The sequence below is a fragment of the Myodes glareolus genome, chromosome 1, assembly GCF_982192425.1.
Source record: "Myodes glareolus chromosome 1, mMyoGla1.1, whole genome shotgun sequence".
In the NCBI taxonomy this organism is placed as follows: domain Eukaryota; kingdom Metazoa; phylum Chordata; class Mammalia; order Rodentia; family Cricetidae; genus Myodes; species Myodes glareolus.
Window position 1 is genome coordinate 121,149,824 of NC_142026.1, and position 12,257 is coordinate 121,162,080.

The 12,257-nt window shown below is 42.0% G+C and overlaps 1 protein-coding gene across 4 annotated transcripts in view; it reads left to right on the forward strand.

The window, feature by feature from the left end:
- The window catches only part of Phactr2 (phosphatase and actin regulator 2), a 269,580-nt gene extending 258,096 nt beyond the window's left edge, over positions 1 to 11,484 (forward strand). For all 4 annotated transcript variants that reach the window (XM_085688639.2, XM_085688637.2, XM_085688643.2 and 1 more), the window contains one exon: positions 4,841 to 11,484. In XM_085688639.2, the coding sequence (XP_085544765.1) occupies positions 4,841 to 4,856 (16 nt within the window). In that variant the 3' untranslated portion in view covers positions 4,857 to 11,484. The remainder of the gene's footprint in view (positions 1 to 4,840) is intronic.
- The last annotated feature ends 773 nt before the right edge of the window (positions 11,485 to 12,257 follow it).

The window sequence follows — 12,257 nt, forward strand, 5'->3', positions numbered from 1 at the left end:
GAAAGAGAGAGAGAGAGAGAGAGAGAGAGAGAGAGAGAGAGCTGGGGCACTTCTTTGTTTAACAGCAGTCTATGTGGCATAACCGTGAGACTCCTGTCAGCAAAGAGGGAGTAAAGACTGGGTTTCATCTTAATGGTGGTTTGCTCATCTTTCGTGCACAAGACTCTGGGTGTAACCAGCAATGCAGAAAACAAAAATTAAGTAACGGGGAAGATCAGCTATCCAAGACCTCAATATGTATCAAATATTGACATACAGAATAGTTTACATTTGTGAGCAACTTTATTTTTATATCACCTGAAAGAGTTTATAGGAGCGGGGCTGGAGAGATGGCTCAGTGGTTAAGAGCACTGGCTGCTCTTCCAGAGGTCCTGAGTTCAATTCCCAGCAACCACATGGTGGCTCACACCCATCTGTAATGAGATCTGACACCCTCCTCTGGCGTGAGGGCATACACGGGGGCAGAATGGTGTATACATAATAAATAAATCTTTTATAAAAAGAGTTTATAGGAGGATGAATAGTTTTAAGAATGAGATTCTGGAAGAACTGTCTCTGGGAAATATTCTTCTTTGAATTCCATGACTTTAAGGAACAGTCCCACTTCTTTCCTCAATGGTCTGCATTAGAGGTTTTTTCTTTTCTTAAGAAGAAAATGTACATAATTTCAAAATCAGACACAGCTTTAAAAGAGGGTGAATGAAAAGCTTGTGTCCATAGGGCAGAGCAAGTCTGTTTGTTGCTTCACCAACTTCAAGCCTAAAGTCAAAAATGTCATTCTATCGGATAGGTGAAGTTCTCTGAGATAAAGCTAAACACACCTAGGAAAAACTGCACTTACAGTACCTCTGACCATTACATTCTATGGCCATATTTGAATAGAAGAAGCTTCATTTTGCAGGGTGCAAACTCTCTGACTGATTGATCACTGGAGCAAAATGCAGGTTTGTGCCAGGCAGTGGCGGAACATGCCTTTAGTCCCAGTACTTAGGAGACAGAGGCAGGTAGGTGTCTGTGAGTTCAAGACCATTCTGGTCTACAGAGCTAGCTCCAGGATAGTTAGCATTGTTATACAGAGAAAACCTGTCTCGGGGGAAAAAAAAATAGAAAAAACAAAAGTACAGGTTTGTGTCTGTTTTACTAGATCTTGGGGGTTGTCTATAAAGAGAGGCTGCAGCCATAACTAGCCACCATACTCTTCTGAGCCAGCTGGAGGAGCTAGTATCATATCACAGTCAACCCAGTGGAATTCGCTTTCAGCCCAGATTCTTGGGCAGATGCTTTGTATAGAACAAGGAGAAAATCTTAAGTGTTTTCTCCCTGGTTTGGAGAAATTAAAAATCAGGGTTCTCTCCAGAAAATGCTGGGCTTTAGAAGAATCCTGTCTTCCCACTCACTCGGTTACCTAACCTCAGTGTTTCAGGTACCTTCTCCGTCCCACTGATAGGAAGATAAGATGTCCTGTGCCTCTTTTACCCACACTTGTCCTTTGGATCCAGAACCCAAAGGTATTTGAAGATAGGGACTTGTGAAATATTTGGTGCACAAAAGTCACGCAAAAGTGGGAACAGTCTAAGCAGTCGCTAACGAGTGAGTTTCTCTGCAGTGCCCAGAAGAAACTGAACCCGAGAGGGAGAGAGGTCGATGGTTTTCAGTGTGAGGGCCGTGAAGGGATGAGGCGTTTGTCCTGTTCCCTGAGCAGTCTCGGGCGGGATTCTGTATGTCTCGGCACGGTGTGCTGCTCAGAGGGAGGGGGAGCAGCTGGAGCAGCCGCTCTAACCATGGCCAAAGCTTGAGAACACCGCTTCACGTCCAGCTGGAGATGGAGGTCAGGACTTACCCCTGGTCAAAACTGAGCAACACTGGCCAAGGTCTGAGTCTACCCATCATTGTCTTGGCTCTGGTCTGTCCTCCAAGGTGGTCTGATAAGTTAGGGGAAAAGCGAGTGGAATCTCTTCCTGGAGGCAAGTTTCTCCTCCAGTGGAACCACAGCTTCAGTCAGCTTTGCCCTTACCCGGCATGGGATCCTGGGGCAATTCTAATTCTTTTGGTTCCTTGTTTCAGTGGTCTGATAGCATGAGTGCCTCTCTTTAAAATATCTTCTCTCCTTCCTGGGTGGTCACAAGAAGATAACATGAACCGTCCACCCCCTTTGAATGAAAGCTTAGCTAAGGACATGTTTTGGTCTATAATACAGGAAAAATGATAGACTACAGAGCCAACGCCTCTGCTTACCCCTTCTCTGTCTTGGACAAGTGACTTCGCTTCCCAGTATCTCAGTTTCCGCAGTAGAACAGCGGAAGTCCGTAACCATAGTAGCTCTCTGACCTCCATATAAATGTGTGCCCTATACGCATACAAAAAAATAAATTACAAAATATAAGCCGGTGGTGTTGGCACATGCCTTTAATCCCAGCACTTGGGACACAGAGACAGGAGGATCTCTGAGATCGAGACCAGCCTGGTCTACAAAGTAAGTTCCAGGAAAGCCAGAGCTGTTACATATTGGTTTCTGAGACAGGGTTTCTCATATATACGTGTGTGTGTGTGTGTGTGTGTGTGTGTGTGTGTGTGTGTGTGTGTGTGTGTGTAAATTTTAAAATTTTATATATTTAATTTAATTTTTTTCATTACAAAATAAGAACTTCTGTGTGTCTTTGGATTGTCATTGGCTCTTCTTAGATGTCATTCTGGAAGCTTCTAAAAGCTGGATTAGCATATAGTAGTATATGTACTTAAAATTAAATTTGGATGTCTTACACAGTTTGAGAAAGCACCCTGTATCTTATTTTGACTTTGCAGAGACACAAGAGTAATGTAAGATTATCATATGAACAATCTTGTTTTACTTTTGCTCATATTTTCTTATCTTTTTGAGGTGCCAGAGGTTGAACCCAGAGGCTTCTTTGTTCATGCTAGGCAAACACTCTACCACTGGGCACCTCTTGACACCTTATTTCATTAAATTTTCAGTTTACCATCAAACTTACTAAGAGGCACCCCCTGCCAGGTCGTGCATTCTGTGAGCTTAGAAGCTTGAATGAGAGCAGTTCTTTCCTCAACTTCCTGTAGCCCAGTAGTGGGGGGCCTTCTAGACAAAGACTCTACCATGTGCTGATGACCAGTCAGCATAAGCCAAAGGTTATACAAACACGGAACTAAACAGTTGGTGCTTCCCAGAGAGGTAAAGAAAAGAGACTTCATAACCTCAAAGAATAAAATTGGGCAAATGGAGATGGGAGGAGAGATAACGGTGAGAAAAAGAATACATGTAAATCATCTAGGGATGGGGAATAGTGATGGAGATGCACGGGTTGGACCACATTCTGGAAGGATTCAATCACAACTTCAGGAAGGTTTGTTTTGTAAAGATAGGAACAAACAATACAGTTCCTTTGAAAGCAAGCTGGCATAGTGGGATTGTTCCTGACAGTGTAGAACATGGGTTCGATAGACAGGGAAGCCAAGGAGCTTAACTCATTTATAGGGTAAATGAACAGTTGCTTGTCGAAAACATGGCCATGGTAAGCAGGCTGCATAAATGTGAAATCACAGAAGTAGACCGAAGGATTGGGTCAGATAGGTCTTCTTCGTGAAGACAATGGCTTTCGACATGGGTCTTGATAATTAAAACACAGATGTGAAATGAAGGGAGAGCATTGTAATTTAAGGACAGCATGTTCTGTAGCCCAGGCTCCCTAACTGCAAGAGTGTTCAAGAGCCCATGTGCATGGAGGGAAAGCCAGCTAGAGTGATGCTGGCATGAGCCCGTGGCGCAAAAGGATTGGAGACAATGGTTTCGGGATGTGGTGACAGATAGAAAATCAGAGTGAAGGAGATAAAGGACTTGAGGGCATGGGACTTCTGCACTAAGTGTGTTTTAGTAGACCATGAAATGAGAAAGTCCAAAGGCAGGTTAGGATGAAGGAACCTCTGTACAGTTGTGAAGATGATTTTTACGAGGTACATGGACCATCGTGGTGAAAATTCCCTTGAATGTTTAGTAATCCAGGTGCAGGGGCTTTATCCAGCCCCGTCCAGTGTTTAAGAGCACAGATTTTTCTTCCAGAGTACCCAGATTCGACTTCCAGCACCCACATGGCAGTTCAGAACTGTCTGTAACTCTACTTTCAGGGAATCTGATGCCTCTGTAGGCACCAGGCGTGTACATGATGCACAAACATACACAAAGACCAAACATTCATATGTAAAAAATCAGTAAAAATGAATTTTAAAAAATCCAAGTGGTGAAAGTCAGTTTAAAGTCACTGGTAGGAGCTGGTAAGATTCTAATGATAATGGTCTAATGGTTTTGTTGGGGACGGGGTGTTTGTCTGACGCTGTTTTGTATTTTGTTTTTTAAGACAGCATCTCATATATCCCAGGTTGGCCAGGAATGCCTCATATAACCAAAGATGACTTTGAACTCTCCATGCCCCTGTCTCTACCGCTCAGATAATGGGATTAGAGCTGTGTGCCACCATGCCTATCATTAAGATGATAAAATAGTGATTATTATGTTTGCGTTTCCTATCTACAGGCTAGGTATAACCAAATCCATGTAAAACATGTCTCCCTCTGCATAATGTGGGTTAGAATATGAGCCTTGAGCATGGAGATAGTTTGTCTTCTTTGTTCTGTGAGCCTGAATAGTAAAACCGAGATCATTTCCATAAGATTCATGTCTACTCTCCAGCGTAATACACATAATAGCATTCTGTTACAGCAGCGACTTAGCAGTAACTGGGTTGGTGATATTCAGAACTGCACCTTACGCGTGTCACCAAATGCAGAATACACTTCTATGCCAGGGGCTCACAGTCTCTGTTTCTTATTCCAGGTTTCATCGTCCATAATGAAGGCGGGACTGCTCAGAGATAGAAACTGATCATCCCTGACTGAAGTCCTGCTTCCTGAGACCCCGAAATTGCACTGAGATTTGAACGTGGATGTTCCCGTTTCATTGTGGTGAGGGAGGCCTGTGACTCAGCTTTAGTTGAGAATGCTCCTCACCTGGACAGCCCAGACGAGGCCAGCAAGCTGAGAGCCAGACGCAGCAAGCCTGGCTGCCCGGGATGTGCACTGATGGAAGGGGCACTCTGGTTCTCTCAGCTGCTTTTCCTCAGACAATTTAATCAAAGAAGACAAGCAGAAGACAATCGCCAGTTCAACTACCAGAAAGCCAAATGGTATAGTGTGTGTGGGTTCGCAAACAAGAGACATTGGAGTTGCTGGTGGTCACCCCAGCAGGGTGAGAGCTAAAACTAAGGAGAACTGTTTCATTATGTTAATGAAGAAAAGAAGAATGAAGATAAGTATATTTTTGAAGTAGGCATTTGGTAGCTAAGAACTTACTAAGGGATTTGGGAACCTACTCACCCCATGTGGATTCCTTAAAGACTTGATTCCAGAACATATATTCTTGTTTCACCAATAAGTTGGTTCTGTGTAGTACCATATTTTTTATGTTGTGCCAGTGAACCCAGTTGCCAGAAACAAATCTGTGTGTGCATTAAGTGCAAGAAGCCTCTACCAACTCTTACCAAGCATGCTTGCTCGCATTGTGTTGCATGCTTTCGGTGGCCCGCTATCCACATGACATTTTCTTAGACTGCTTTCCTAATGAATGAGCCCTCTACAAGGGTAACAGAGATAAGGTCAGATATAATGTGACTGAAAAACTGTTGCAAGCTTTAGAAACAAATCTCCTGATTGTTCCCTGTCTTAATTATCCCCCAAGTCAGGAAAGCATTCATTACCGAAAGAAGATTATATGGACAATCACGATACCCTTTTAAAAAACTCAGTCCAGAGTTGCAGCTTAAGCAACGTACAAGTGTGTGTTCCTTGATCTAAGTTCTAAAGGGGAATAAATAATAATAAAATGCCAGGTAGTTTTGAATGCTGCATTAAAAATAAAAAATTTAGGTTGCTGCTATTAAAAAAAAATCGAGCACATGGATTTAACAAAAATACCCTAAGGCTTTCAAGGAACACAGAAAATTGCTGGTTTATGTAAAGGAAACTTTACCTTCTATGCTGATTCTGTGGATTGCATCCATACATACAGTTTTTACTCCCCATGCCAGAGAAGCAGTGAGATACAGTTTAGGACGCTTTCCCGAGAGCCTGTAATCAGTCTTGTTTACATTGAGAAGCTTCCTCCCTCAAATTGCCCTTCTCTGCAGTATCAGGCCAGCCCAGAACCCCAGAAGGGCTCACTTGTAAATAGTCCCCTAAATTTCATTGTCCCTTAACAGTTGTTTTGGGCCCCCTGGATTAAAAGCATGCAATATTATTTTTTTCAAAAGAGATGGCAGAATCTGTATTGAGTCTGTCTTATTCTCCAATCAGAAATGATAACTGTTCTGAAGCATTCCTGCTTCAGAATGTGGAAGCCTGTAATTTTCTATCTCTACTGAAAAGTCAGCATTTAATCAGTGGAATAAGTGTAGGTCCCACCACTCTGTGGTATTTGGAAGAACCACTGGAAATTTGATGATTTCATTTAAAAGTAAAAGTGGTGAGCTGCAGTTGGCTTATTATAGGAAGCCGGGAGGATCATCCTGTGAGGTAACCAGCATTATTGTCCCCTGCACTGCGCTTGCTGTTTGCATTAATAAAACAAGGCTGCCATTTACACTAGTTCATTCCACTGACGGCACAGGACAGACTTTAATTTTGAAATAGTGTCTGTGTGTGCCCCGGTATTTGTCTTCGGCTGAGGGCTCCTTCGTTTGGTTGTTTGCAGTGCGCTGCACACTCTCTAGGAGCCCTGAGCTGCACTCCCAGCCATTGGTTGCTTCATAGTGTCTCAATTCAACCATAAAAATTAACTTCTTTCTCATTAATTGCAAAGTAGTTTTCCTTTATGATATTATCATGTCAGTGTCTTGAGAAAAATTCCAAGGCAGATAATGTTTCTTTTTCTATGCGTATAACCTTTGAAAATTTTACAACTCCTAATCGCATGTTCTTTGTACATTGTAAATGCAAGACTTGCACACCAGTTTGTCAATCAAAGTGTGTGTCATAGAAGGTTTCCGTGTGGTTGTTAAAAAGAACAATATTTTCCCCCATAGTGGTTCAAATTACAGTTTTTACTTTCCACAATGATGTTCATCCGCTACAGAACACAAACTGCCTCTCATGCTGAAGCCCCCAGTTCGATCCCCAGTACTGCACGGATGAAAGCCTGCTTTCCTGACATGATCTGTCACACTGATGAACTACACATACCTGTCCTCCATACTGACTCATATATTTACAGAAAATTTTGTAAGTTAGAGAGAAGTTTAAAAAGCTAAAAAATTAACTACCAGGAGTCTCATATTTAAGTAATTAGAACGACCTATTAGTTCATTGCCACAATCTATTAATTTTTTTAAATGCCATGGAAAGAATTAAAATATCATGAGCCAATCTGTAGTGCTCAGAGTAAGTCTCTATTTTCGTGGTTAATTTTTAAAGGCAGGAAAATGTAAAGGCTGCATAACCTCACTAGCAGCCCATCCAGGCATCCCCACAGAAGGCAAAGCAGCCATGTCTCTCTCTCCCTGCAATTATGCCTCTGCCCTCCGTCAGCGTTTCTGCAGCCCAGCCAGCCCGCCACTGTTCTCTAAGACAATAAATGTGTGCAGAAATCGGAGTTATTTCTTGGTGCAGTTGTAATATGGTTACAGTTTTTTCACTAGAGCCTGGAGATGGAGAAATGGAGTGAGTTTTCCTGACTCCCGAGACAGAATGAAGGAAGAAAATTAGCCCATCTCATGGAAGGTCCCAGGCAAGAAAGAACTAGACCAAATATAAAATACAAAGTGGCCATTTCTATCTTGGCTTTTAATACCCTGTTGGTATTAAGGTAATGAGAAAACACTAAGTCCCCTTCATTCAGCAGCCTCACAGTCATTACCAACCAAGGTGATAAAAAATAGTCCTCTAATCGGCATTCATTTGGGGCATCTTGGCTGGAGATTTCGTACACATGTGAACTGCTTTGTGGTTTTGTATTAGCTGCCGCTTACCTTCATGTTTATTCTTCAGTCATTTAGCCAAAGTCTGCAATATCCAGAGAACCATCCTGGGTATTTGAACAGCTATTAATTAAAAAGGGAAAGGCAAACAGACCGGGTTCTCTGATTTTACCCAGAAAAGCTGCCTTTCTTGTTTCTTCTTCCCATCCTTATTTGCAAAATGAAGGCAGTCACTTACTTATCTGTCTCTGGTATCAGGAGGAGATTCTGAAATTTAATTGAAAATAGACTTAAGGAAATAGGAGACTCTAATTGCTCTTCAAACGTCACCAAATATTGAAAATGAGTTGTGAGCCTTTAGAACCTCTGTTAGATTTGTATCCTATGATTAATTCGGTGACGCGCTGGTGTTTTAAAACAAGAAAATACAGTAGTTTGTCCCTGGGAGAGAAAGAAATGTGGGTTAGCACATCCACCCCACGGCATCACACGACAGACAAGCCTGCCAAAGACTAAGCCGTAGGCACGGTAGAAAGAGGCCAATCTGCCACATAGCAGTATGTCTGCATTTGAACAGCACAAAATTTTCTTTTTCTTCATCTCCTGCTCAGGCAGTCCATCCTGTGGTATTTGTGCGTGGTCCTAGCAGCCTAATTTAGAGTAATAAACTTTCTTTAGCGTCGGCGAGACAGACTTAAGCTAATAAGAGATGTATGAGCTCACGTCACTTTCATCAGTATAGTGAATTTGTTTATGCATTCCTAAATCCTCACTTTATTCGCTTATCATTACCAGTACAAGAAGCTGTGGTTGGATATCAGCACTCCTTCCCCCGCATCCGCCGAGTATACAGATTGTCCCTTCGCCCCTTAAAATGATGAATTCTTTGTTAGGATTTGCTGTCGACTTACTGGTGATATGTTTCCTTTAACAAAGCAGAATGAACCTTTGGAAGATATGGGCTGGAGAGGACAACAGTGGGAAAACATAAGCAATGGTCAGATTAATGGGAACCGCTTCCTGAGAGAAAGTGCATTCCTAGGCAGCTCAAGCCCAAGTTCCAAAGAGGGGCTCTGGGTTCCACTACAGAGGCAAGCAATGACCAAAGGGCGGTCAAGAGGATGGCAGAAAGGCCCAAACCACTCTCCTTTTCGCTTTCTGTTTACCTTTTCTAACTGTTAAGCTTAAGCACTGTTTCAAAGCTTGAACCACTATTAGCATTTCTAAAAGGCAACTGTAATCGAGACCAACCATATTTTTTTTTTGCTATGATGATATTTTGTTTTCCGTTTTGTTTGTTTGCTTTTGCTTTCTTTCTTTCTTTCTTTCTTTTTTTTTTTTGTGGACAGCTTCATCCCAAATGAACAAATCTTATTTTTACATATTGTAAGGATTTGGGAAAAGAAATGGAGAGTCCCGTAGCTGCTCTTCCTACATAATGCCAGTTTTTTTTTTTAGCCGTGTCGGGTTTTAACGCAGGAAAATGCCATTTAGCTTGTTGCTCCTCTGCAGCAGCTGCGCATGAACAAAGAACTGTTGATAGATGGTCCCCAGTGGGGGTGCTGCTGGCATTTGGATCTGGGCAATTCTTTGTTGTGCTGAAATGTACCACATGTTGCAAGATGTTCGGTATCCCAGGCTCCAAGCGACTCAACACCAGGATCATTCCCTGACATTGTGAAAACCAAAAAAAATAAAAATAAGATAAAAATCCTTCCCATATCTATGTACCTGCACAGAAGGGTGCAGCCCCTCACCTGAGTACCACTTCTACTAAGGACACATAGGGGAAAGTGCCTATCCCCAGATAGCATCTCCACTGCCTTGCATGTCTCTGACCCACTTCAAGCTTTCTGCTTAGATGCAGCTTAAATTACTCTGTTCTCTAGGAAAGAGGGTTGCCAGGCAGCCTGTCCATTACAGTGGGCAGAGTGACCTGACCTGATGCTTGTACTTCGGACTGGGGGTGGGGGTTAATATGTTAAGCAAACTTTTGTTCATCACTTTGCAGTTCCACTTCAGAACTAGACTGCTGGCCACAGGAACACAGTAATGGCTCTGAACAAAACAGATGGCCTACGGAAGTCAGAATTAGCTTCTACCGGGTAACGCTGCAGACTGATTCTTCTCTTTTTCTATAGACAGCACAGTTAATTCACATGGAAGTTTGGATTCCCCCGTGTAAACAAACCCATATGGTTCGGCTTCTCTAATAAGAGGTGCAAATAGGACATGGTGGCAGAAATGTGGGGTAACTGGCTCACTCGCATATTGCTCACGCCACAGAGCCGCCGAGGCCATGCAAAGCAAAGCGAGTGCTCCCCCGGGTGCAGCGCGATCAACCTGCACTAACCATACGGAAGTATACTCTTTATGCCACTGAAATTTAATAGTCAATATGTCTTGGAAAATATTTAGATGAATTGCAGCTAGCTGCAAGGATGGAATTAATTCCTCCCACTCTAACCTTTTTAATATTAAAATCTAAAGACACTTTGTCTTGAAGCAGAGCAGCTCAGAGTCAACAGAGGTGGTTATAGCATAAACCTATAGATGGTGCCGAAAAATTCTTATCTTTCTTAATAACAGTATTTTTTAAAAAAAGAGAATAAATTGAAAGAGTAAATGAGGCAGTACGCCACTCCACCCTCAGGTCAATTTTGAGGTTTATTAAAATGCCAACAATATTTGTGCCACTTGCCAGCTCTGTGGGGGGAGGGCTTTTCCCTTTATGGATGCTCTTGATTTGATTTTTGACTGTATCATTATATTGCATAGAGAGCATCCTCCATGAGAAATCGCCACTGCAGTGCTAACTAGCATTTGGAAGGAATTAGCAGGAGTTGAGGGTCAAACCACTTTCATCACGTACGCTATAGGCACTAATCCCTCAGTATTTCTTCTGTGACTTAGACATGTGCCGATGTGGTCAAAGCATCCTGCACAAAATTGACCCGTGAAATACCTGCTGAAAATTCTCTCTCTTTTTTCCCCTAAGTAACAGTGGTTTTTTCATAACGGACTGTCTGTGTTCTCATGTCATTTTGAGCTTTGGTTAAAGTGATCGTGACGGTAAACTGTGATCATTTTGAGACTAGCTGGGTCAGTCTCCCGTGCGTGACCCAATCTTTGCACAGGTGTGCTTTCTGTGGGTGTTAATAACTGGAACTGTACCTGAATAAACACGACAGTTTCTCCTTTTGGTTGTTCTTAATCCGTACTATATTATAGTATGTGAGTCTGACAGCTGCAAGTATACACACCGAAACATATGTACTCCACGATTGTAACCTGAAAGACCATGTATTATCTTTTGTATTTCATATTGGTGTTTGTGTTATTTAAAGTGGAAAATTATACTCTATCTAGTAGTATAATATAATAGAATATTTCGCTGTGCACAATTCCAAGTGCCTTAGATCATTGTTTAGCTTTCCTAAGTATATGTATATGCATATATGTGTGTATAAATTTGAAAGTGTTACCTCAATAAAATCATTGAGAAATCCTAGTTTTTTTCTGTTACCATTCATCTCATTTTCAGATAGTGTTTGGTCTTTTTTTTTTTTTGTATTTCTTCATTTATTTGCTGTGTTTCTAAGACGGGGTCTCCCTTGAGCTCCTAATCCTTCTGTCTCCACCTCCCAAGTGCTAAATTACAAACATGCACTGCCAACTCATCATGCATAGTCTGTTTAAATTAAAAGTTCATGGAGCTCTCGTGGGTAAAGCAAGATTCAGATACATTTTACAATTCTCTGGTATTTCAACCCCACCTAACTTTTAACATATTTTGTATGTGAGGCCTAGTGATTTATGCTTTTAATTTTAAAAACCTACCTAAAGAATTGTTGTTTTTTAAAAAAGACTTAGTGTGTGCATGCACAAGCACACTCAAGAGCGTGCATGTGCATGCATGCATGTGGTGTGTGTGTGTGCATGTGTGTGTGCTTGCTCTGTGTGTGTGTGTGTTAGGATTTTCTAGGGAAATGAAACTTACAGAATGAATCTATATTAAAAGGGGATGTATTAGAGTAGTTTACTAGGCTGTGGTTCAGTTAGTACAATAATGGCTGACTCTGGATGGAAAGAACAAGAACCTGCTACTTGTGCAATCCACGAGGCCAGTGTCTTCTCCTGGTCTTTGGTCAGTGTTGGAGGCCCAAAGAAGAGTGTTCTAATCCCAGCAAAGAAACGCCTTGTTGGTAAACTAGATGAAATTACCAGTGGGAGTGGGGCAGGTAGACAAGAAGCAAAAGTTTCTTCTTCTGGGTTCTTTAATGT